At 38.8% G+C, this 25,773-nt stretch overlaps 3 protein-coding genes across 5 annotated transcripts; 1 reads left to right on the plus strand and 2 right to left on the minus strand.

Annotated features, from left to right (window-relative positions):
• Positions 1–1,180: 1,180 nt before the first annotated feature.
• Positions 1,181–5,497, minus strand: aptx (aprataxin). 3 transcript variants are annotated; one of them, XM_082538001.1, is made up of 7 exons: positions 5,261–5,496; positions 4,183–4,229; positions 3,783–3,944; positions 3,632–3,691; positions 3,313–3,539; positions 1,773–1,876; positions 1,181–1,664 (listed from the first exon to the last, which is right to left on the minus strand). In XM_082538001.1, exons 1-7 carry the CDS (start codon positions 5,388–5,390, stop codon positions 1,516–1,518), a joined length of 879 nt encoding a protein of 292 aa, XP_082394127.1. In that variant the 5' UTR covers positions 5,391–5,496; the 3' UTR covers positions 1,181–1,515. The 3 variants fall into 3 exon arrangements, with proteins under 3 accessions (XP_082394127.1, XP_082394126.1, XP_082394128.1); XM_082538000.1 differs by having other exon boundaries at positions 3,783–4,061; positions 5,261–5,495; XM_082538002.1 differs by lacking the exon at positions 4,183–4,229 and having other exon boundaries at positions 5,261–5,497.
• dnaja1 (DnaJ heat shock protein family (Hsp40) member A1) lies at positions 5,489–13,319 on the plus strand. The gene is made up of 9 exons (XM_082537999.1): positions 5,489–5,593; positions 6,852–6,998; positions 7,090–7,273; positions 8,559–8,663; positions 8,771–8,998; positions 9,095–9,209; positions 9,420–9,535; positions 10,118–10,218; positions 10,456–13,319. Exons 2-9 carry the CDS (start codon positions 6,867–6,869, stop codon positions 10,687–10,689), a joined length of 1,215 nt encoding a protein of 404 aa, XP_082394125.1. The 5' UTR covers positions 5,489–5,593; positions 6,852–6,866; the 3' UTR covers positions 10,690–13,319.
• A 1,207-nt stretch (positions 13,320–14,526) lies between these two features.
• LOC309709254 (WD40 repeat-containing protein SMU1-like) lies at positions 14,527–24,976 on the minus strand. Its single transcript, XM_082537808.1, has 12 exons — positions 24,750–24,976; positions 23,457–23,667; positions 23,226–23,378; positions 23,029–23,145; positions 21,846–21,968; positions 20,435–20,554; positions 20,193–20,309; positions 19,925–20,052; positions 18,550–18,676; positions 18,243–18,404; positions 17,306–17,455; positions 14,527–15,582 (listed from the first exon to the last, which is right to left on the minus strand). Exons 1-12 carry the CDS (start codon positions 24,773–24,775, stop codon positions 15,484–15,486), a joined length of 1,533 nt encoding a protein of 510 aa, XP_082393934.1. The 5' UTR covers positions 24,776–24,976; the 3' UTR covers positions 14,527–15,483.
• Between the last annotated feature and the right edge of the window lie 797 nt (positions 24,977–25,773).

Here is a 25,773-nt window from a genome sequence, read left to right on the forward strand (position 1 = left end):
GCGAAACCGTATACAACAATCTGGAAAAACGCCAGGAAAAACAAATACAATATAAAAGTTGATATACTGCACAGAATCAGTCACAAAGCATAGTGGAGACTAAAGGAAATTTCCAGTTGATTCACATTGTCCACCAGCAAAATATGTCTGCCAATGTCCAGGAGACAATTCACCCATATTTATGGTCTAAATATGTTCTCTCCACCGAGAAGGTCACCAATAATCTGTTTAATGACCATGTCAACATAACTGTCTGATTCAATATCATAGTACACCTGGTTTTCCATAATTTACTGAGATTTATGACAAACTGTGAGGCAAAAAGCGCTTTTGGGTTTTCTGGCAGACAGTTTAATTACAAATTTTATAAGATGGTAGTGAGACCTGCTATTATGTGTGGTTTGGGGGGGAAAAGACAAGAGGTGGAGCTGAAGATGCTGAGATCATCGGACCAGGATGGGTGGGATTAGAAATGATCATCAGAGGGACAGCTCAGGTCGAACAGTCCAGAGAATCAAGGATCAGATGGTTTGGACATGTGCAGAGGAGGGAGATGTATTGTACAAAGCATGTTGAATATGGAGCTTCAAGGCAGGAGAACACGAAGGAAGGCCACAGAAGAGGTTCTTGAATGTAGTGAAGGAGGATATGCAAATGATTGGTGTGACTAGAGATACTGCGAGTGTGTGGGTGTAAAGAGGCTGTGCTCTGGTAATGGTTTAAACAGATTTCTCAATCACATAATTAGAATGAGAATCAAAATACTGAGATGTAGGTATTAGCAGTAGGTGGCTGAGCAAGCTTTAACTGTTATTTGCTAAAGGAGTACTGTAATAGCAGCAAAGAAAAAGTACAAAAAGTTCTCCCAAGTACCAATGTGTTATTTGACTGTCTGCTACTATTTCAACACATCAAAGCAGTACAGTTTTTTTCCAGCAAGCTATTTTTCCTTATATAAAAACCTGTAAGTTCGAAAGGTTTCTTTTATACTTTTTGAAACAAATGTTGATTTCTGTGGCAGCTGTGCCAGCTCTGAAAGCGAGTTAATGCATTCCCAGTACAATACATCGACAGCTTCCTTTGTTTTCTGTAAATCTGCATTAAAAATCAGTCTAAACTTGATGCACTGCAGGGCTTAAAAGAGGCAACTTTAATTGAAAAGATATAGGCAGTATTTAGTTCTTAGAAAATATTTATTGCAAAATATTTTAACATGTTTGAAATGGTATTAACACTAAATGAAATCCATGACCTTGCATTACACTGATGGCATTTACCTTGAACGTTTTGTAGCTTGACACTCAATTTCCTATTAAACTGGAAAACCCTAAAAAGCTGAAAAAGCAACAAACATTGAAGACCTTTGGAATTTGTAATCAGGCCAATAATTATGGAAGCTACAGGAATTTAACATTGTACAAAAGAATGAATCTATACTATAAAAAAAAGTTAACATGAGATATGTGATCAATGAAAACCCAGAGCATGAGCATGAGTTACAGTCACATTGTTATCTCAGAAATGAGACTTCATGTGTTCCTTCAGTGCCGGTATAGTGGGAAGCTCTTTGCGACACACGTGGCAGCGGAGAGGTAGCTTCAACAACTCACTGGTGCCTTCTTTCACAGTGACTTTTCCATCAGTTTCAAGCATCTGAATGACATCTGCAGGAAGAAAAACACAAAGTATTTTGAGTCCACAGTATAAATGATTTGCTCTAAAGCCAAATTATTTCTAAGCAGGTGTTAAAAATAAACTAGAACTGTTCTTACCCTTAGACTCAATGAAGTAATCTGTTGTAAATGAGTTCCAATGCTTTTTGTTCTTTAAACAAGGTGAGTCAAAGTCTTGGCTGATCACGTGGAGGTGAACATGGCTGAAAGAGAGAAAATTTCAAAGCCACATTAAAAACCTGTTTAAGATTAGAAAGTAAAGTCTGAAGCGTTTACATTTCAGATCTTAGCCACAAGATGGCAGCAGATGTCCAAAACAGCTTCTAGCTTCAAGTTTCGTGGCACTTTTATTCCAAAATAATGTGGGAAGAATCTAGACCTGGGGTCCCCAATCTCAGTCCACGAGGGCCGGTGTCCCTGCAGGTTTTAGGTCTCACCCTGGGTCAACACACCTGAATCACATGATTAGCTCATTACCAGGCCTCTGGAGAACTTCAAGACATGTTGAGGAGGTAATTTATCCATTTAAATCAGCTGTGATGGATCAAGGACACATCTAAAGCCTGCAGGGACACCGGCCCTCGTGGACTGGGATTGGGGACCCCTGATCTAGACACTCACACAGTATGTAGTAGTTATTTTAAGGTAATGATTGTTGTTTATGTGTCAGACGTTGGGACCACACCACAATTTATTAGATTCATTTTTCAAATACAATAATACATCTGCATCACATTTCTCTTTAATGGTTTTAAAGATGTTTTACATGTTCATATGAAAAATTAAAGCCAGATCAGAAGAACAGGATGAAACATTAAAAACGCAAATTTGAAAAATCAGAGCCTTTGTAAATGAAAACATAAAAAACAGACAAATAAAAGTAAAGGTTCAATGCGGAAATGATGAGCAATTAAGGTTCATTTAAACTAAGCGTAAACATGAAATGTACTTATTTTAAGCATAGAGAAGTCTGCACAGTTTTTTTTAAATTAACATTTATTCCCAGAAAGTTAGGATTCCCTTTCAAAATTGCTTCCAAATGTATTCTGTTGACGCTTTTGTTTTTTAGCTTTTAACGACCACGTGATTGATTTCACAAGCTTTTGAGTCAGAATGAAAATCCTTAACCCTAACCTCTTAAAAGTCATTAACTTCAGAGCTTCTTTAACCTTGAGTACCACATTAACTGGAGTGTCTACCTGGTAAACAAACAAACAAACAAACAAAAATGCTTACTTTGATTTTTAATTGACTTCGAACTGTCTTTCATTTCCTGAATTTCTCTCTACAATTTATTGGTCTTAATTTTTAGTTTATTCTGCCCTGTACTTCTTTATTTCATTCAGTCTTTGTTTTATTTTGCTGATCTCTGAAGCACTTTTTAAGGTAGATTCTGAAAAATTCTCTATAAAACCAACAATTATTATCATTATTATCACTATTCTTATTCTAATTTAAAACTGTTTTTTGTTGTTTTTAATTGTTTGTTATAGCAGTCTCAATAAACACATCCACTAAAGCCTCATCAGTCAAATTGTAGTAAAAGGACTAAGTCTAAGCATATTACCTCCATATTTTTAGTTTAGTTTAGTTACTCTCCCAAGTTCACAAAATCATTTCATATAGTCTAAATTTTTACCTCATGCTTGGGATGGCGTGGTATCCCGTGCGGAACTGCACCGAACTACAATCTGGGCGCTGTTGAATCATTTGGTCAGCAACTTTCTGCATGTGTTTCACCAGATCACAGTGCTCAGTGCGCAAAGCCTTCAGGCTGGGAATTGACTGCCACGGGAGCACAAGCCAATGGTGGCGAGCTTTGGGGTATTTATCTTTAATAACGACCACTTTATCATCCTTGTACACCTAGTTTAAAAAAGTTAAAAATTGGATATTAGAGACAAAATCCAGTTCTCCAGTCAACATCACATCGTGAGTCTCTTTTATAGAACGGCTACCTGCATCTTGGGGTCTTGCATTGATGTCTTAAGGCCTTGACTCCAGTGTCCAGCATTTTCCTGCAACCGATATTAGGGGACATGTTTCTTCTGGATAATGTATTCCTTCAAACTCAAAACATGAAAACAATCGAAACATTTTTTTTCTTACATTTGTTTTTGGGGAATCAGCGTGACTGACTGACACTGAGATCCTTTCTGTTTGTTTGTCTGCTTTCATACTCTGAGCGTCCCTCTGGCTCTCTCGGTCCTCTGAAGTGGACTCTCGCTGCCTTTTTGTTCCACTTTGGCTGCCAGTGGGATCCTCTTTGAACTGTACAGTGTAGGGGTAAAGCTGATTGACAATATGAAGGCGCTGTCCAGGCTTTATTTTGACCTCACTGTCTTTACCAACCACCACGGAGTCTACAGAGGTGGGGTTTAAGCCCAGCTTTGGAATAAAAATGGGGATATAAAAGACAGATTGTAAGATTATATAGTAAAAAGTGGAAGATGGGAAAAAGTTTAACCTCTTTATAGATATTCAAATTATGAATGTGTAAGTATCTTACCTGTTTAACTTTGACATAACCTTTGTTGCATTCTGCTTTCAGCTCCACTGGTTGGAAAAGGATAACATTTGCAAAAGTCACACTTTCCACATATTAATGATAAAATCTTTGGGAAATTTATAATAGTTTAGAAAGTCAATTAAAAATGTTGTAAATGGGTTTGGGCTTCCTATGGGTCCTCCAGCTTCCTCCCACAGTCCAAAGATATACATGTTAGTGGTGATTCTAATATACCCATGGATGTGAGGCAGATACACTGTTTGTAGTGTATAGTTTAATGTATGGTTTTGGCTTTGTGTGCTCAGTAAGACGCTTAATAAGTGCTTAACCTCAATGTTACAGAAATGCATTCGGCCCTTCAGTTGATCCATCAACTATTAATCAAAGCCTCATCAGAAATGGTCTCACTGGAGAGGTGACAGTCGTGAAAGAAAGAAGGGAAATGGGAAGAAAGGGTTTCAGTTCAGGTTGAGAACTGGAATGAAAAATCAAGGGCGACGGGTATTATGGCGTGTCAAATCCAAATTTAAACATTTTGGTTCAATGTGTTACTAATATGTAAGAAGGAGGTCAGGAGAAACACAACAGTAAATGTCTACAGGCATATGTAAAACACAGTGGAGGCTCGGTCTGCGTTTCAGCCAGTGTTGCTGAGATCTTATCAAAATTGATGGAATTATGAATGCAGAGAAGTACCATCACATTTTGATTCACCTTGCATCTGGAAAGCACCTGATTGGCAACAGCTAAATTTTTCAGCATCAGCTATCATCCTTGTTAAAGCAGTCTGTGATCACCTTGATTGAGAACGAAACAAAAGGCGGCCAACATCTAAAGAAGCGATTTGAATGTCATTCAAGAAGCCTGGAGTTCTCCAGGCTTCTTGAAGATCGCTTAAACAGATTACAAGAACACCTGCCTAAGAGAGCTCAGGCTGTGTTGACGTGGCCATAACCTTAGCGGTCATACAATACATCTCTTTTTTTAATCTTTCTTTTTTATTTTGATAAAAAAAAAATACTTCAATAGTTGATCTAATTGTTAACACTGCTAGTGTTTCAGACTGAGATGCTGTTACCTTGCTGCCGAGAGCATTTTTTGTCTTTGATGGTTGTTTCTGGCCCTCGCCCCAACACAACAGTCTGTAAATGAGGGAGCTGGATGGGTTTATGATTCCCCTCCTCGCTAATAAGCCAACAGAGTGGCATTTTATCATCGTTTGCCTTCGGCCTCGCAACCAGGGTTTCTGTTTCCAACAGTTCACGCTTGTTTGGGTGACTGGGGGCTCCGTCGCAGGAAATAAACGTCACCGGACGCGACTTTCATTTACGATAGAGGCGGGTTAGAAGAACCTTCTAGAAGAGTTGCTGTGAACGGAGGTTGTGAGGCGACATCATTGTCTTCATATAAGGTTGGAAAACAGTAATTATCTGTTCACACGGTGTTTATCACAAGTGTCATGTGTATTTTTTGGTCGGTGTTTAAGTTGAGAAAACAACAAAGCTAATCTTTTTTTTTCCTTAGCCGGGCTAAGTAGCTCAAATAGCCTCGTAGGGCCCGAGCAGCCCCAGTTTGTGCCCCTCATGTAACAGCATACATTTAACCACTGGATTATGTAAAACCTAAGTAACTGGACATGTCTGAAAAGTACCAAAAGGAGCGTTCGACAACAGTATTGAGTTGTTTTTATTGATTCATAAACACCTCTGAAACCAACTGGATACAAACATCTTGTTCAAATATACTGTGATCTTTTATTCCCACTAATAAAAGATTACAAATAGTTGAGTCGCCAAGTTTTACTATCGCTTCTAAAACAAATATGGCAGCGTTGAGTAAACAAATTACTCAACGCCGGACAGAAAGCGAAGGCACTACTGGTCTTTGCTCCTTTTTACAACGGAAAAGGTCTTGTGTAGGACTTGCTAGTTATCTGTTTTTAAAAGGGCTGGATTGAGGCTGTATTTGTGTGGTGCTGGTAACTGGTAGCTAATTCTTTGAATCCCCACCCACCCCCCGTGAAGGGATTTAGCGACTCTGTTATGATAATGAGGAATAAGTTGCTGGTTTGGATCTACTTCACCCTTTAGAGTAGGGATGCCAGACTCGATTCACATTGTGAACTCCAGTTTGAGCTTGAGTGGGCCAGATTGGTGAAAGTAAAATAATAAAAATGCTGCTGTAGTGAAATGAATCTGTCAGCAGGTCTCTTTAGGCTTAAAGAAATGTGTCAAATTAACAGAAAAGGTAAGTCATTGAGTGTCTGGCAATTATTTTGTTAACAGAAACTGTATTAGATGGTGAAAAAACAGGAACGTTTTTGTCATTTAGTTTGTTACTTACTACTCTGACGTACTATAAATGGCCATGAACGTATGAAAATACAATTAGAAGTCCAAAATTAACGTCTGTGTGCACATTTTCTAAAGCTCTCCGGAGGGCTAGGTTGAAGTCTTTGCTGGGCTGATTGTGGCCCACAAGCTTTATGTTTCAGTCATCACCTCCCATCTAATCACAAAGTATTTCCAGGTTGATAGTTTAGGGTGACAGTGTCCATGCAGATCACATGCAATGTCCTCTATGGTCACAAGATCTGAGCTCAGATTCACAAGAAGCTGAACATTTATGAACTTTATTTTATTTATGAATATTTGATTTATTTATTTCAGTTTCTCAAGGCAAACATGGTCAAAGAAACAGGTTTTTACGACACTTTGGGTGTGCCACCCAGCGCAACTCCAGATGAGCTGAAAAAGGCCTATCGCAAACTGGCTTTGAAATATCACCCCGATAAAAATCCCACAGAAGGAGAGAAGGTGTGTAGTATTTTCTTACTGTCATTAACATCAACAGGTGAGGCACACGTCTTCTGACACGGTCTGTCTTCTCTTTTTTCTTTTCTTCAAGTTCAAGCAGATCTCACAGGCCTATGAGATTTTGTCAGATCCGAAGAAGAGAGAGATTTATGACCGGGGAGGTGAAAAGGCTATAAAAGAAGGAGGAACTGGAGGTGGTGGGGGCTTTGCATCACCCATGGATATCTTTGACTTGTTTTTTGGTGGAGGCAGCCGGATGCATAGAGAGCGAAAAGGTAGGCAAATGTTGAGAGGATATAGCTGTGAAATAATATGTAAAGCCATTTAGTTTGCCTGTGTTAAATATGTTCTCTGATGCAATGCGATATGAAAGAAAACTGGTTCTAAAGACTCAGACACAAAGAGTTTGAATCTGTTAAATCATACTGTGGCTTGGTGCTGTATGATCTTTAATACACCCCCACCCCTAATCGTGATGTAGAGTTTTTTTTTTTTGTTTTTTTTTACAAGTACACTATTTTACACTAGAGGTCAGTCATGATACAGATAACACAGGTCTGCAACCTAAAAACTGCACGGGATTCTTTGACTGTTTCTTATAGATTTTTACTCACTGAAACCGGGGAAAATATTTTTAAAATTCAATCTCGTCATGTTTTCTTGCAAAACTCGTGTTTTTTAGTGTAATTAAGCATACAATTTCCCTTTTTAAACTGAAATCTGGTATCCTATACTTGAGTCAAAAAAGCGTATCTAATAATGATTTCTTACATTCATTTAATATTACTAAGAGTGAGACTCAAGAGAAATACAAATAGAAAATACGAGGAATTGAGTGAGGTAAGTGGAGGGTTATTTTCTTCATGGCGAAAGGTAGGGAATCTTAAAAAAATATGTTTGGTTAATTGTAATAAAACATTGTTAATTGTTTGTTTGTTTGTTTTTATCACTGTTGTGCTTTTTTTATGTAAACTCCTCATGTTTTGCAAAAAATCTGTACGTGATGGAGGGAAATGGAGATCGTTTTTGGATTCAGCACTCTAAAAACAATAACATTTACCAAAAATATCACATGCAGCTGAAAAATCTTTTTTGTTTTTTTGCAGACTTGTGTAATTGGCAGAGCCAGAGAATGCCAAGCAAACAAAGATTATCTCTGTACTCATAGTTTTAGCTGAAATAAAGTAGAACAGTCTTTAAAGGCTTGAAAGTTCATGCTCATACCGTAAGAGACTTGTTACTCACGGGTACACGTGCCCCTAAAGCATGCCTGATTTATGCTCTGTTTTGCGCTAGATGGCTTTAGAATTTGCTTTAGAATTACAAAGAGACAGTGTGAGAAATGCTTTCTGAAAAAATGTCTCACTCTTCGAACGTAGAGAGTTTGAATGTTTGAGTTTGGGTTTTTTTTTTCTACTTATTACTGCATTTCAAATGTACAGCAAAATGATTGAATTATTGAAAGCTTGTCTTAGTGGTTTCTCTGGGAGACCTCTCAGGCTTAAGTGTTACTGCTGAAATCTGTGATATAACTAACTGTGCAATATTGTTGCCCCCCAGGGAAGAATATTGTTCATCAGATTACAGTGACGCTAGAAGAGCTTTATAATGGAGCAACAAGAAAACTTGCTGTCCCAAAGAATACCATTTGTGACAGATGTGAAGGTATGTTTCTCTTAAAAAGTTGCTTAGATGTTAGTGAGATGTGCGTCACATCAGTCTGGTGCAAGTTATCTAACCAAACTGTTTCTCCTGCATTATTCATTTGGCAGGTCGTGGAGGTCGTAAAGGAGCGGTACAGGTGTGCATGTCTTGTCATGGCACAGGGATGCAAGTCCGCGTACACCAGTTACTTCCAGGTATGGTACAGCAGATGTCCACAGTGTGCCACAGCTGCCAAGGACAAGGAAAAAGAATCAGCCAAAAGGACCGCTGCAAAGCATGCGGAGGCCGGAAGATCCTACGACAGAAGAAGATCTTGGAGGTCCACATTGACAAAGGTGAGAGAAATGTAAAACTTTTTTTTTGCGTCTGTTTGTGTGCAAACAAGGAAAACGGTAAACCTGTACATATGTTACCCGGTGACATTTACACAGGAATGAGAGATGGCCAGAAAATTGTTTTACATGGAGAGGGAGACCAGGAGCCGGGACTCGAGCCAGGCGACATCATCATTGTTTTAGATCAGCGAGACCATGCACAATTCACCAGGTAAAAAGAAGCTGCTCTTAAGTGTCTTTTTGTTGTTTTGAATGTTAACTAGGATGATAAACCAAGGTTGGTGCTTTACCATCACCCTCTCATCCTTTTGTGCAATAAAAATAAAATTAATTTCCATGTCCATGCTGTAGGCTGACGTTTGACTTTCTTTTTGCTTTTCTTTTTGTTTGTTTTTTTTGGTCTTCATTTTTGTCTAACTAGGAAAGGAGAGGACCTCATCATGTCCATGGAGTTGCAGCTGGTTGAGGCTTTATGTGGTTTCAAGAACCCCATTCAGACACTGGACAACAGAACTCTCCTCATCACATCACATCCAGGTAAATCAAAGTGGGAAATGCTTTTTGGGAGTTACTTTGATTGGCAACCAGATTGGTGTATGAAAATATTCTTATGTATAATGAGGTAGCATCAGCAGGCTCAGGTCCATTTTTGTTTTTTGTTTTTTTTTATTGTTCTGCTTTAGAGGATATGAATGTATTATTGAAAAATGCATCCAATGAATAACACATATTGAATTTAGAAACTGTCATAGAGCTTTTTAAAATAATTCCAGGTGATTGATGTTTGAAAGATTTCTCTGTGAGATGTGAACCGTGTTTTAGATGTGCTGTGTCATTGTGATGTCCTCCTTTTCCAGAACAGTTAAAATCATTTTTTTTTAAAAATATGAATAAACAGTGATGATTTTATTTTTTTTTTGTTTAGATTGACTTAATGGGCCTAATGTTATTGTCAGCCAAGCAAGCCACATTTGGTGTGGCTTGTACTTCACAGTGAAACTAGGCCACCTTGTCAAGACCACTGGACCTCTACCGTACAGTAGTTAAAATAAACTACAAACTCATTCTTACTCAGTTAACTTATTTTGATGTTGTATATATTTGTTTTTTAAATTACAGGGGAGTTGATCAGGCCTGGCGACACTAAGTGTGTCCTGAATGAAGGGATGCCCACGTATCGCAGGCCGTTTGAGAAGGGGCGTCTCATTATTCACTTCTCGGTAAGAATCTCTTTGGCATTTATTGGGGTTTTTTGTTTTGTTTTTTTTAATGCCTTTGTCTTTTATATTTTTATGACTAAATTACGCATAAGTAAGCAAAGCAGCTGATGAGGCCCATATTTGCAAACATTGACACCATTAAAATAACATAAAGTGTTAGCATTTTTCTGCATTATAATATGCGTGTATGGTCTACTGTGGAGCTGCAACTGAATCTATTTACGGATGTTTCATTAGGTGGTGTTCCCAAAAGCTAATTTCCTCCCCGAACATAAGCTGAAGGAGCTGGAGCGCTATCTCCCAGAAAAGATGGATGCAGAGCAGCCAGACAGTATGGACGATGACCTCTACATCTATGCTGACCTGGAGGACTGTGACTTTGAGAACAGGAGAAGATACAGAAATGAGTGCTACTACATGGACGAAGACGACTACGCCACCACTGGTGGTGTTCAGTGCCAGACGTCTTAAGCAACAGCTGGCCTTTGTCTATTCCAGAAGCTTAGATCCTCATCTCCAATGCAAAGCACCTTTTTTTTTTTTGGTTACCTGTGCACTTTTAACTTTATTTTCCTTAAAAATCAATTCGTCTCTTTAATTTGTTTGAAGTTGGTTCATAAAACTGTTTCCCAATGCCCTGTGAATGTTAAAATTGCAGGATTTGAACTTAGATGCAGTTCAGTGGAATTCCTTTTCATCTAGGACCCCCTTTTTTTTTTCTTTTTTTTTTTTTTCTTTTTCCTTCTTCTTCTGTCATTCACACTGTGATTAAAGATGAGGGCTGGTATAACAGGCTTCAGGGAAAAGCATGACAGCCTGCTTTTTGTGCAGTTACACTAAAACTGATGACAATAATAGGTAAATAACCTATATATATATATAGAGAGAGAGAAATCTAAATCAGGCGTTGAAAACCACTTTTTGTAGTCTCATCCATTTTTGGTGTCTGTAGCTCTTTCAGACATGAAACTTGTAACGGCGCTGAATCTGTCAGTCTCTTAAAGTAACAGCATTCTGTCTTTCAGTCAGTGTTCCTCATGCCTTCATTCAGACATCCCTGTGACTGTGACAGAGATCCACGGTATGTGCACAATATCAGCTTTATTTGTAAAAGTCTTTGTATTTACCGGGACGTGCATTGTCAGTATTGACTCTAGCAAAGTCTAATGACAATTGTCATTAAGAGCAAGGACATCATCCCCAACCCTTTTCACAGAGGCTAGAAAACTTTATCACAGAAGAAATTTTTCTCTCTGAGCAGTTTAGAAACTGAGCTGGTGTTTTGCGTTCTATAGTGAGCTGATCGGCCCACAGAGCTACAACAGAGACGTGCACGCTTGTAATAGTGTGGGTGTCTCTCTGTTGTGACTGCATGCAGTCAGCCAAATACACATATTTTCTGACCTAGTGCGTTTGCTGCTGTAACTTTAACTCTTTACCCTTTAAAGCCTACTAGGAGTAACCCTTGGAGTTCTTTTGTGAAGAGTGGTCACATTTCTGGTTACAGTACAGAATCACAGCGACACTTCAGAAAAACAGGAAACTATTTTAATGGTTGTAAAACCACATCTTAATTGATATACAGTGAGATGTCAAAACTCGTTAAGGGAACATGTGAGGTCATCAGATGTCGTCTTTATGGGGGAAAGAGTTAATGGAAAAGCGATCAGAGTGCTGATTTATACAGCTCAGGCGTGTTTGTCTGAAAGGGGCCCACGAGGACCAGATGGTGGTGGAGGTGCTTGGAAACTTGATTTAAAACATTAAAGCTGTTGTACCCTTTCAAGGGCTATTTTTTTCAGACTTTTTATGAAAAAACATGTGACAGGTTTGAAATCAGTGTAGTCATGATTAAAACAGGGAAACGGGAAGTTCAAGCCACTTAATTTCCAACTAATGTTTGAGTTTAGCGTTTTGTTTAGTATTTTCCTGAGCTGCAGTCAGTTGTCTGTGACGATGCCGCGCACGTCTAGTATAGTGTAAGTGTGAGAGTGTGCAAAGGTATGTGCAATCACCTTATATTTTGAAAGGCTATTTATGATTCTTGTTATACTCATTTACATTTCATAATTCTTTTTTTTTTTTTTAATTAGAATAGGTTTACATGCTAATATTAAAAAAACTAAACACAACGTATTCTTCCGTGCCCCGCTCCATATTGCCGCTATGCCACAGTTCATCCTCTTCCTGAAATGCTCATCCTGAAAGGTCCAGTCTGCTCTGATTGGTCAGAAAAAGCTGTCTGTGGATTAAGTCTCAAGTTTCTCAGGAGCTGGGAGTGCATGAAGACTCCTACATTCAATCATTGTGACAGTAACAGAACATTTTGTGTGCTTTGCCTATGGCTGAGACATTTTAGAGACATTTCTTTCTGTGGAAAGAAGAGAATAACTTCCTTTTTGTCCTTCTCTTTCTTACCCATGTGTGTTCCCTGACATTTTTTCCCTATCACTGGACCCGTTTTCATTTTATAAAACAAAGCATAAGCAGGGCTATTTTGAATGGGTATGATTTTTCTTTGGAAACAATGGCATGGTTGTGGCAACATTGTACTCGAAAAGGTTTCTAATGTCTGCCTGTTTAGTTTTGTTGTGAGTTTAAAATCATTGGAAGACAATGAGATCAGACTCCAAAATCTAGAGTTTAAATGACAAATGAAACCAGATATTAATATTTTTCCATATTCCTTGTGAACCTTGTAAAAGCCAAAATGAGTAATGGGAGTTTATGGGTGGGCTTTTAAAATAGATAAACCTGCAAACTTTATACCTCATTAAAGTGTCTGCCTGTTTGAAAGCCTTTTCATAACTTAACTTGAAGTTACTTGATTATGCAGTTTTATTTTTCTTTCTTTTATCTCAATGGTGTTTGCCTTGGATGTTGTAAAACGGTCATGCTCACAGAAGCAAGGGTCTCCTTAAATAATGTAAGTAGTTCTTGAATGCAGATGTGAATTTGAGCGCTCATAATGTAAGGGGATTTCAATGCAAAGAGTAATTCAAGTAAATGTTGCCAAGGTTTTAAATTAACTTGATGCATGTTTGGACCAGTGGTCTACTTGTTTGTGTTCATGTTTTCTAAATAAATGTGATTTAATGGTCTTTCTAAGTTTCTGTGTAACAGTGCTTGATATCTTTTAGAAAATCTGTCTCTGCTGTTTTTCATTAAACTGGATTTTTATACCCAGATATTAAAATTCAGACACCCTGTTATAATCTAAACCACTGGCTCAAAGTATTTTTTTTCCCTCTTTCTCTGTACATCTCACACTCTAGTCATTATTCAGTTGGATGGGAATTAATATAAAAATAGGTTTGTTTGTTTCTTCTAAAATTGAATATTTGCTGTGTTTTAATCTACAGTGACCACATATCGGGTACAGTTGCGATAGCATGCCCTTTTTTTTTTTTCTCCCCATTTGAAGATTTTACATATGAGGGTTTTTTGTTTGTTTTTTTTAATCTCCTGGTCCTTAACGGGTTCTGAAATTAGGTAAATACAACCTTAAAATTCCAAAATATTTAACAAAAACTAAGACAAAACACAAAAATGGTGTGTGAAAGATGAGGTATACGCCATGATTCAGTAGTTTGTACAACCACATGTTGCAGCTTTGAGTCATTTGTTTATGCACAGCAGTCTCAATCAGGTTTTTATCCCTTCTGTTGTAGATTTGCTGCTGTGTTTAGGATCATTGTCCTGTTGCATGAAGTAATCTGAGGCAAGTTTGAGCTGCCTCACATTTGAATCTAGATATACAGGAGTTTATGGTTGACTCATTGACTGCAAGGTCCTGTACCATTATGTTGTTCATCATTTGTAGTTAATGTTAGAATGATTGTTATTATGTTTTGATATGCAAAACATTAGAACTGAAAGAGAATGTACTCTCTTTTTACTATATATATAATTAAACAGGGGAAAAAAATGGATGATATTCTTTTGGACTTTGAAAATATTTTTTTCATCCGTTTCACAAAAATTTTGACTACAAGAACATGGCAACAAAAAGTGGCTTAGGAAGATATAATAGTTCATACTTTGTAATACAACTTACAAACCCGTTGGGTTCGATAACCAATCCTGTTACTTCCAGTTTTATTAATTCTTCCACATCTGGAAACTTGTTAGTGCCGAGCAGCAAAAGATTCAAATTGACTGTCCTTTAAAAAAAAAAAAAATGTTGCACATACAGTACTTGGATAAATTGCCACGTTGGGAACAAATCTAGCACTAAAGCGTATTATTATGAAATAACACAAACACCAGGTTTTTAATTTTATTATCATTTGTCATGTGGTTGGAGATGTTATGTACAGCATAATGAATATACCAAAAATAAATAATTCAGTTGCTAAACAATATCTCGCAGTGATAAATGACGACAGTACCAGGTAGTACGAACAGTTACCGCTAGAGGAAGTCTGTTGCAGGTACATGTACCTTATCTATGCACAGGAACATCAGACACAGGACAATAAATGTGTAAAATACATTTGTTGTTTACGCACAGGATACAGAATGTGTCACTGGAGCTCTGTACAGGGTTATCAGTCATCATGCATATTTTAAAGGACTACAAAAATTACTGTAGTGCACTGAGGTAGCATGCAGGGAACGCAGAGAACAAATAAATCATGACATCAGAATCGTTATTTGGATAAAATCTAAAAATTAAGAATAAAAAAACATTATTATAAACCAAAGCAAATCAATCATATACCTGATATTGTTTGTTTATGCCCAAACAAGAGGCGATCTCTATTATAACTATTTTCACAACAGTTCACCATCATGCATTTTCATGTCTAATAAAGACAGAAGAGATGAAAATGGGGATTCAAACTGGTGAAGTTGGATTCATGAGGAAGAAGGTGTAAGGTATGGAGGACCTAAACAGCGTTGCAAATGCTAATGAATTACAAATAAATTACTCAAAATCAAAATATGGAAGGAAAAAACATGTTTAAAGTGCAGCTACTTTAGATTATTTTTTTGTTGAGAATTTGCTGACTTAAAGAAAACATAAATATTGGCATTCTTACCTTAAATTTTCCACAAGGAATTTAAAAAAAAAAAGAAACCAACATACAGAATCCTTTAAAGTGGGGGGTAAAACTTTGATTGGTAAATTTATTTATAATTTAAAGGTGGTTTTTCATATTCATTGATTGTTTTTTCAAAGCATTTTCATGGCACAAATAGATTTTAATACACCATGTCAACAGCTGTGTAGGTCCTCCACAATATAATGCAGGTGACACTTTAAGGCTTCCATAGCCTCAGCAGACCGTCTTCACTGTACGTGGCAATCAGATTCTCATGTGGGTGGTGAGTGATGCCAATTACGTCTTTCTCGTGAACCTGTGAGTGCAGGGAAGACAGATCAGTACACATTCTCCATCACCCATCAGTTGCTCCCACCCACCCCTTACCCTGTTATTGTTACTCAGCAGCAGTGACATAGCTAAACAATAACAACACTTAAAAAAAAATGCTGCGAAGATCGTGGAAATCATTTACAGTAATATAATGTCACTTTGATGCTACAGATGGGCAATTTTACACATTACTAGGTGATTTCTAGACATCAGTGTGCCAGGCCTGGTTGGAAACTAACAGAGATTTTGTGTATTAAGGTAAGATTGTGTGTTTAGACTGTGATTGATATGGATGTGTAATGGGTTTTTTCCTCTAGTGGATTGCCTAGGAACACCTTTAAAGTTTAGCCAGCATGGTGATTTATTACATCTGGCCAGCATTCACCTTAGACTAGTTGTGAAAATCCATTTCTCTAAATGTGCAGTAAGAAGAGTAAGTAATATGCAACAGAGCTGAATGCTTGTAACACCTCAAGAAAGGCAAAAAATATTTGTTAACAACTTGCAACAAGATGCATTGGCAAAGATATGCAGCTATAATTTACGGTGATAAACTGTTTTAGGAGGTCACAGTAGAAACACTGAAATAACAGTGATAACTGGTTGAGACCAACAGCTGACAGTAGAGCAGGGCGATATGACCAAAAATATTTATCACGATATACATTTGAAAATTTGCGATAACGATATAACTGAGCCACCATCAATGTATTTTTACTTAAACAAGCAGCTGTTTTTTATGTGCATTAAAGTTATATAAAAATGTAACAGTGCAAATGCAAAATCCTTGCTGACAGTTCAACCAAAAGGCATTTCCAGTGGAAATTGGCCGACATGTCCTCAGCATAACCATGTATAATATCCACAAAACTTAAAAAGAGGTTATACACACACAATATGGTAATATTATGTTGAAGCACAGTACGTATCACCCCGCGAGGCTCCTGCCTACGATAGCCGTAATGCTCCGACAATCCATCAAGCGGTGCGGGTTCGTAGCTTAGCAAAGTGGTACTGAAACATTTGACAGATTTTCGAGCGTCGTGTACGACATAAAATCGTTTCGAGGTCAGTAAACACAACCAGAATTCATACATAAGGCACACGGGATCATAAGGGGCGCTGACGATTTTCAGAAAAATCAAAGGATTGATTTTAAGTGTGCCGTATTTTCCAAAAAACACGGTAATAACGACGGCCTGCTAGCATGCTCTACCAAAAATAGTGCTTTGTTGTGTATCTGACGGCCGAAAACTAAACCAGTTCCACACCACTGAAGTTGCAGCATTTTTACAAACCAATTCTGATTCATCCTTTTCATTCAATGTTCCAATTTCGACCTTCTCATTCTCCGTCGCCGCCATGCTTTTTCCGCCATGTGCGTATGAAAACAAAGGCACTGCGCATGCGCGTTTTACCCATATTCTATGGCGATATTTCATTTTCTTATCGTTGCCCAACAATATACCGGTATTACCGTGAAAGGTATGATATGGCCCAGCCCTAGCTGACAGTATGCAGTAAAGCTCATTTTCTACACAGCATGTTTTGGACAGTAAGTAAATAAAAGTTTCAAGCTGCCAAATCTACTTTTTTGTAACCTAACATGGAAGCTTATTAGAGTGTAGACGAAAACACTAGCAGCCCAAATTTTAATAGATGCAAAACATTTTTAATAATAAGTGAATATTAGCAGCAGCACTTACAGTCAGCGTTTTCTCCAGCCTTCCTGTTGTATAGCTGAAGCAGTAGAGCACTAAGTCCTCCCCCACACAGTAAATCCACTCCCCGCGGGGTGACAGGGTGCAACACACAAAGTCTGCTCTTTTTCTGTCTGAACTGAAGGTCTTCACAGTCTGAGGAGATGAGAGAGAGAGAGATGTTAAGCTTCCACAAATATATTCAAGTGTGAATCTAAAACACCAATAAAAGGTTGAGATAAACAATACATTGTAAGTAACTTTGAAAATGCATTGTCTTTTCAGTTCAAAGAACCATTTGGGGGTGATTGTTTTTGGGGGAACAAAACAATCACCTTCAACTTTACCTTCAATTCAGATTTGCTCATTCATTTTAAGGAGCTAATATGCAGGTTTTGTTACGTTTTGACAAAGACTAGAGAGTTTTTCTTGCATTTCCTGTCATAGACTAGTGGATTTGTCCACTAGCGATGTTATTCACTTTTTGCAAACTACTTTTCTGAAGTCTTCAATTGAGTGTGTAAGCCATCATCTGCTGTTTTATAGTATATTTTACAGCTAAAAGTACCACAAATTACAAAATGAGATGTATTTGAAGCAAACTTAAAACTGCTAACGAAGATCATAAACGGATTAGGAAAGTGTTTACTGAGACCGAATAAGTCACCCCACACTGGCCATTAGAGAAAATGTAGGTTTATGACATCTCCACAGAGGAGCAGCATTTTTGTACTGTAAGTCAAACAACTATTGATAAGTCATCACCTTTAGTCATACAATTTTTTTTTTACAATTTTCTGATGACTAATTGAAAATTAATTAGTAGATGAAACAGTAATAATAACACTGTGTAATGCAGCTGTAATTGCATTAATAATAGCATAGCAAAGTCTCGTTCTTTAGATTTAAATGAGGTTCTATGAGAAGAGTAAGTTGCTCTCACCTGGCCACGCATGCTCATGACGACCACAGCGTTGGAGTGGTTACAAACCACAAAGTGCTCTGGATTCTGGGGGAGAGGGATCACGTTGTTGACGGGGACATCCAGTGTCCTCGACAGACATTTAAAAGTGTGGATGCACTCACAGGATTTTGTGTTCCAAATCTGAACAATACAGGAGAAAAATCTCAGATTTTAGAGTAGCTCAGCACTTTCTCAGCTGTCGTGTGTAATGACACCAATCAGAACAGATCTGAATGACTTTCTAGAGTCTTCTGATGTGGCGCCACGCTGTTAATGCAAATTGTACCTTCACAGTGCCATCTGATGAGGCGCTGATGATGTGAAATCCATCTTGAGTGAAGAACACATCGTTTACAAATGATGAATGGCCATTTAACTCCTTTAGCGTCTTGCCTGACTTCAGCTCATGGACTCTGGAGATGACATTGTTGAGGAATTGATTGAGATAAAGGACACTGAAATGAATTAAAAGGGCATTGCTGAGTCATTTTAACAATCCCCTCTTCAACTCAAAGAGGGGATTTTACTCGACAGCGGATGAAATGTGCCACTGAGCTGCTGATGTGCTATTTTTAGCTCCTCTGTGTGGCTGGGTGCAGATTTACTTAAACCGTGACAAAACCCATAATGCCTACTGATTCGCTTCCTGTCCTGCAGGACGATATATCATTTGTAAACAATCCACCCCGCGTGTGGAATTTCAAGCAGAGGAACACGTTGCAGCTTTGTGCCTGAGCACATGGTTCCTCGGCTACACCCACACAGCACATGTGCTTCCAACACTGCAGAGAGGCTCAGCCCACACCCCCAGGAGTCAGAAATAACATTCAGCTCCACAACGGTGATGAGGATTCAGTGCGTGCATGAGGGTGGGAGCGAAAGGAAGACATCTTTGTGCTTTGTAGGCACTGCGTATTTACAGGTGCACAATGTATGTGAACAACTGGCATCTTGCACTTTTAGTTGAGCATGTTTTTTATGGCTTTTGGGGGGAAAAGTATGATTTCCAAACACAGATTTTGCAGCTAAAGTGGAAAAATGCAGAGTCACTGTAGGCACAATTTCCAAAATGTGCTCTAGCAGACAGTTTAGAAAGCATTAAAGGATTTAAACTGCCAAATCTACTTTTCAGTTTTTTGCTAATCAGCTGTGGGATGCAGAAAGAGACCGCTGCTTTCCTCCTGCTGAAGCGACGCCCATGTGTGCACCTTCAAAACTTTTGTGAATCATGTCTGAGGGCAGTCAGATCTCTCGCTTGCCTCCCACGGTAGACGAGGCAACTTTTGCCACAAGGCTCTCAATTTAAATGGTTTCCTCTTTGCTTTTGATATGTCTCTAAATGTTTTTTGTTAATGAGAGCAGATTTTCTTTTTCATTTCATTTTTAAATTAGTACAATTTTAAGCTATTTGTGTGGAGGGCTTTACATCAACCACAAATATATTTTTAAATGTGAATATATTACTTATGTGAATACAGTCAGTGTTAACCCTGCAAATTTAAACTTATAATTTTAACAATGTTACATGTAAGTTATGTTAATAATGTAATAAAATATAAACACACACACACACAAATTCTCTACATTATGTTGTGCAAGAGGAATAGCTGCAGTCTGCAGCGTGTTCACTACACAGAAACCATGACAACATCGAATCCCACCTGATGGTGTGGTCGAAGGAGGCACTGAGGATCTGGTTGCCGTCTTTGGAAAAGCCCAGACAGGCCACGCCTTTGTTGTGAGCATGCTCAAACCTACGCATACACAAGCCGCTCTGGATCTTCCACACCTTCCCCAACAACACACACATTTCAAAAGAAAAATCAAAAGATAGATTACGTCAGCAATATATTCATAAATCGTATGGATACAGTTATTGATCGTTTATTTTATCTGGAAAGTACACACACAAATATGAACCCATCCAACCTTTATTTTGCCATTCTGAGCTCCAGTAGCCAGTAGATCTGTATCCTGACTGAAGCACATGCACAGCACAGCATCATCCATCATCATGAAGCTGTCTTGGGCCTGATATTTTAAATCCTGGTTCATTCATTCAGCAATGAAAACACAAAATTAGGAAAATGTGGTATTACACAGTATGTAGGAGGTGATGTGTTTAAAATAAATCTTAGTATTTTTAGTTTCCTGATTTGAAATATATTCACCTTGCTAATTTTTCCACTGTTGAAGTTCCAGACCTCAATAAAGCCATCTACTGACCCCGTAATTAAATACTTTCCATCGGGTGAGAAACGGGCACATTCCACGTGTGACCGCCGCCCAAACTGCACACACAGAAAAGCTTATTAATGCTTGCAGCACACGTGCTTTCCTGTTTGATTTGCAGCCTGAGATTCACACTCAGACAAGGAAATAAGGCACTAATTAATATTAGGAGACTCCAGGGAGACGTAAAGTTTTTCAATAGCCTGCTGTTGTGTGGGCTGACTATTCTCACTTAATGACCTTGGGCAGAGAATAAGCATGGATGAGCAACTCAGGCTGCTCCATCTGGATAGAAGTGATGAGAGCACAGCTAGAGACTAGATGAAGTGCCTTCAGGTGCACAAAGTAATTAGTTTGCAGTGTTTTTGTGTGTATGTATTGGGATAATAACCAAGGAAATAACAACCTCTTCTTTAACCTTCAAATGATGGACAATAATTTGATATATTCAATCATACAATCATACAAATGTGTCCTGTTATTCATTTTTCTGCCTACTTCTCCAACCACTTGTTGTGAAGCTGTTTTTTTTATTATAGGTGTTAATTTTATTTGAATTCTCCATTTTTAATCAGTATATTGTAATGTTTTGCAGTGAAAGATCCAATTCAGTTAGTACACGTTGTTTAACAACAGCCAAATAGACAAGTAGGTTTCAGGGATATTTGGACAATGTCTGTAGGCTTGTTGCCCAGATAATATATTGCTGGAGGTGATCTTTGTGTGGATAAACAGCTGCGTGCAGAGGCAGGTGCACTTTCATGCAGTACATCCCCTCTAAACCAACCAAGCATAAAGATCTGGTGAAGCTGTGATGCCAAAATTCCTTTGGAATGGATGATTAGGAGTAATGAGTTTTGGTGTCTTTTAGAATTCTGAAAAAAGTCAAATTTCTGGCAAAATCAGTCAGTATTCTGAAAAAAGAATTCAGCTTTTGAGAACAGTTTGAAATTATCAGAAGAAAGTCTGTATTTTGATTTTTAAAAAGTCAGAATTTGGGTGCAGAGGGGGTTTCAGAATTCTGAGAAAAAAGTCCAAATTATGATTCCCCCCTCCCCCCAGAATTAAAAAAAAGCCATGACCTCACGTTTTTTTTTTCCAGTGGCCCTAATCAACTTCCATGATTTTTGCCTAGAAAATACTGAAAATTGTCACTAATTATAGTATAACATGTTAGAGTATCTGCACATAAAGGATGATAAACACAAAAAGAGCCATAAAAAAGTTCTCCTGTATAAAATGTAACAGTGTGATAAATCACCCCAATGGATCATTTAGTTGTTAAAATAAATTTGGTCACTTGAGTGCTCTGCTAGAAAACAAAATCATTTTCCAAGTGCCATTACAGACCTTGATGTGGCGGTACAGCTGGTTTGGAAAGGTCTCTTTCTCCACATATTTCTCTTTGCAGGCAGATGTATCAATGGTCATATCAGGGGAGAGGTGATCTGTATACTGCTGTAGTTTCATAGACTGCAAGACAGTGAAAAAGAGTCAGCAGAAAAAATAAAACAGTGAAAATCTCAATAAAATCAAGAATACTAAGAACTACCAAATTATTTTTTTTATTTTCATGCTGTGTACAATAATGTAATGCAACTTCTGGCAGCAAGAACACAAGTTTCCCACTTTGAAATATTGTCCAAGTCCAGTTTCTTTCTTGTTTTTTCCCTTATTTTTAACATGACTGTTATTAGCCTCCTGGATTAGACAAGTTATAACTTAAAGTGAATGAAGGCTATTCAGAACTTTGCTGTAGCTGGCAGCACTTGTGTAACAGCTCACTAACGAAAATAGCATCTTGCACAGGAGGATGTACAGTACAGTATGTCTCTGAGAATGTAGAAATTCAGTCTTGAGAAACTCACTATGTTGCCACGTCAATCACTCAAATTAAAGAATATAACTGAGCTTGTTAACATGTCAGGGATGAAATTGCTAAAGAAAATGTAAAAGAAAAAAATGTTAAATATAAATACAAATGAGGGTCTTGCTCTTGTTTTATGATTGGTGTACTGTTCTTTTGTTGTTGTTTTTGTAGCTTACCTGCATCCTTTAAACTTTAAATCTCTCAAAAAATGGTTTCAAATTTACATTACTTTTTGACTAAATGTGCAGAATTTGGAGGTATAAAAACGTTAATACATTTTTCAGTATTTCACACAGAAAGAACTCTGTTAAAGGTCCTGATCAAAAGACACAAAAGTGTGTGTGAGATCTATTTCACCTGGAAAGCAAACAGCCCAGTGACTGTTATGTTTTACTGGGATTTAACCAAAACTGTCTGTTTAAAGTGAAATTCTGTGTCCAAGTAAGACACTCAGAAAGTTGGAAGGACTGCAGAAAAGTGTTTGTTGCCCTCAGGAAACCCTAATTAAAGTGGTGCTGTTGTATAAAAAAATACATAAAACTGAGGTATTTGTTTGGTATCTTTGACAAACTATCGCACAGTGTTGTCTCCATCGATTAAGAAGTGTTACTTGCCCTGTAATTAGAGCGGGTTTTTCAGAAGGATATCGATCAGTGCACTTACACCAACTTGTTCCAGGAGTCCTATGAGGCGGGAGGGGGGCACCACACTGACCTCCCTCACCAGAGCCTCAGCTATGGCTCTGCGCCGCTTCTCCTTGCTACTTCCTTTTGGGTACGCCTGCAGTGGGATTGAAAGGATGTTAGCTATACCTATGAAGCGCTCTCTGACGCAGCTGTCCGAGCACTTTGCTTTCTTACCTCACGAGGGTCAAAGTAGGAACAGGTTAGCAGGTTCTCCAGGTGGCTGTACCTTTCTGGCTGGGTCTGCTTCAGCATGATCATCGGGTCGGTTTGCCTGAGGAGCGAGCGAGCTGCGCCCACCTCCCTCATTTCAATGAGCTCCATAACAACCTGTTGAAGAGAACGTGATCAATTACAAATAAACAAATGAAGCCAAGGAAAGCATTAGCTGAACATCCAAAGACTTACCTGCTCATAAAGGTCAATAAGTATGTTGTCAGGCAACTTGAGAGATTCAATAGCCAGCAGGACAGAGTCCCAGTGACCCTTGTTTATATCTGCAATAAAGCTTTCGATGCTTTCCACTGTGTTGAGGGAGACGGTGGTTTCCTCCTGTAATGTGGTCAGCGTCCGGTAGAGGTTGTTCTCTTTGAGGTACTGCATTATCAGACGGATCACACTACGGAGACAAAGGGGAAATGTTCAACAATATCTGATTTGGGATGGTGCCACACGTGGGCACAGCCTTAAAAGGAAAAGGTCGCGGCACAAAAGGCCTGTCTCATGTGGACTTTTGTTCCACTTTAGAGCCACCTGCTGGGCATAAAGTTGTCCTATCCACAATCAGAATCAGGATATTTGATCAATCCCAGAGGAAACTATGTGGTCACAGTTGCTCCAAGACAGTAAGAACAGTAACTAAGTAAACTAAATTAATTAATACAATATACAACAAAGCTACAAAACAAATATATTAACTACAAATAACTCTAATTATAAATATGCCAGTATATTACAAATTTAAATTTATACAATTGACAGTCAAGGTGCCCCTTTTATCTTCCTCTCTGCTGGACGTTCATTTTTATGGTTTCACGTGCACCAGTGGCACCTGCAGATTAAACGAACCTCACCCACTGATTCTACGAGCCAGTGCTTTCGTACTAAATTAACTCCACTTTAAGCAACACAAAAATGTGACATTCCTGCAGTTGTCTATTCCTGCACTCCCCACAGGAATGACTAACCACCACCACCAACAACAACAACAACAACAAAAAGCACACCCACGCCTTTACCAGGGGGGCGGAGATCGTCTTAGATCAACAGGCACATGTGGAGGAAGGAGCCCCTGACTGCAAAACAGTCCGAACCCCCCTCACACACACACACGCCTCACACACACACACACACACACACGCACACAGCACGACTACAACCATTTGAGCAGCCTCACGTGTCAAATTAACCATACTGGTCGCATTAAACTGGGTATCAATAACACAGGAGGTTTCACAGCAGACAGGACAGCAAAAACAGCGCAGTTTCGAACACAAACTGTAAAGGCTCCGTTTACGCGGCTTATTTTAAAAGGGGAATATGCAACGATCCCACACACCGACGCAAAGATATGTCACCTAATAAGCGATGGAGCGCATGACAGCAGATAAACCTTATTATTTTCTCTTAAAGTCAAACAGGTGGCAGAGTCCGATCACTTTTTTGTGCACACAAACAAAGGCAAACAGAGAGCGCACTTACTCCGCGGGCTCCATCTCCACAGCCATACTGATGCTGATGTTGTCTCTCTGCTGCTGCAGCACCGGACTGACTGTTGTGACGGCTCAGCTCTCCCCTATAAGCCACGTGAAAGCTGTGTGCTGAGGACCACCCACTCCACGTGCTTCTCCTGTGTCTCCCAGTATTTTATTTTATTATTATTTATTTTTGCGTTAGGGTAGGCACCATTCCCAAACCCTGTGATACCCCCACCCCCCCCCCCCCCCCCCCCCCCCACACTCCCTCCCTAGGAGTTGGGGGGACTGAAAAAAAACGGTTTCGGAGCACGTCGCGTGCAGGAGACACGTCTGCCGCAGCCACAGCAGCAGCAGCGCTACAGACAGAACCTCGTGGCTCAGAGCGTGCTCCTCTGTGGGGGCCAAAACATCACTCTTCATCACTCTGGCCGTCCTCTAACGGAAACCGCCTTTTTGTCCTCAACTCATCGGTATGCGCGCACAGACCTGAGTGCGCATACGAGCATCTTTACAGTACCAGTACCAATGATTAACTTGCCTTCCCTATAATTAGGCGCTACGGTTATAAAGCTTTTCCCTGGCAGTGGGTGTAAATCAACCGCGACATTTTCTTTGTTTAAACGTTTAGTTTTTTACAGCCTGCTTTTCGGCATATAGGCACACATTGCACAGATCTGCGAAACAAACTCGTCGGAAAGCCTCGTTAATCCATAATTGGGTGTTTACCCTCATTAATTCAGCGGCGCATTGGGAAAACTAATAACCTCCCAGAGCTCGATTATCAAACAAACAATCTGTGGCAGCTCACAAGTAAAGAAAAATACCTAATTCTTCTCACATTTACGTAATATTGTAAGTATTTAGGCCTTTATTTCACTCTCTTATTTTGACAGCAGGCCTGAGGTGATTAAAGCAATAAATGAATCCCATAATATGATTGTTGGCTAATATTTAGAGTTAGGTATGAACATGCGGCTACTGCTGACTCCTGTTGTCTGCCCCATGTGGTATTCTTCTTCTTCCTGTTT

This window comes from Aulonocara stuartgranti, assembly GCF_965226115.1.
Source record: "Aulonocara stuartgranti genome assembly, chromosome: 6".
Taxonomy (NCBI): domain Eukaryota; kingdom Metazoa; phylum Chordata; class Actinopteri; order Cichliformes; family Cichlidae; genus Aulonocara; species Aulonocara stuartgranti.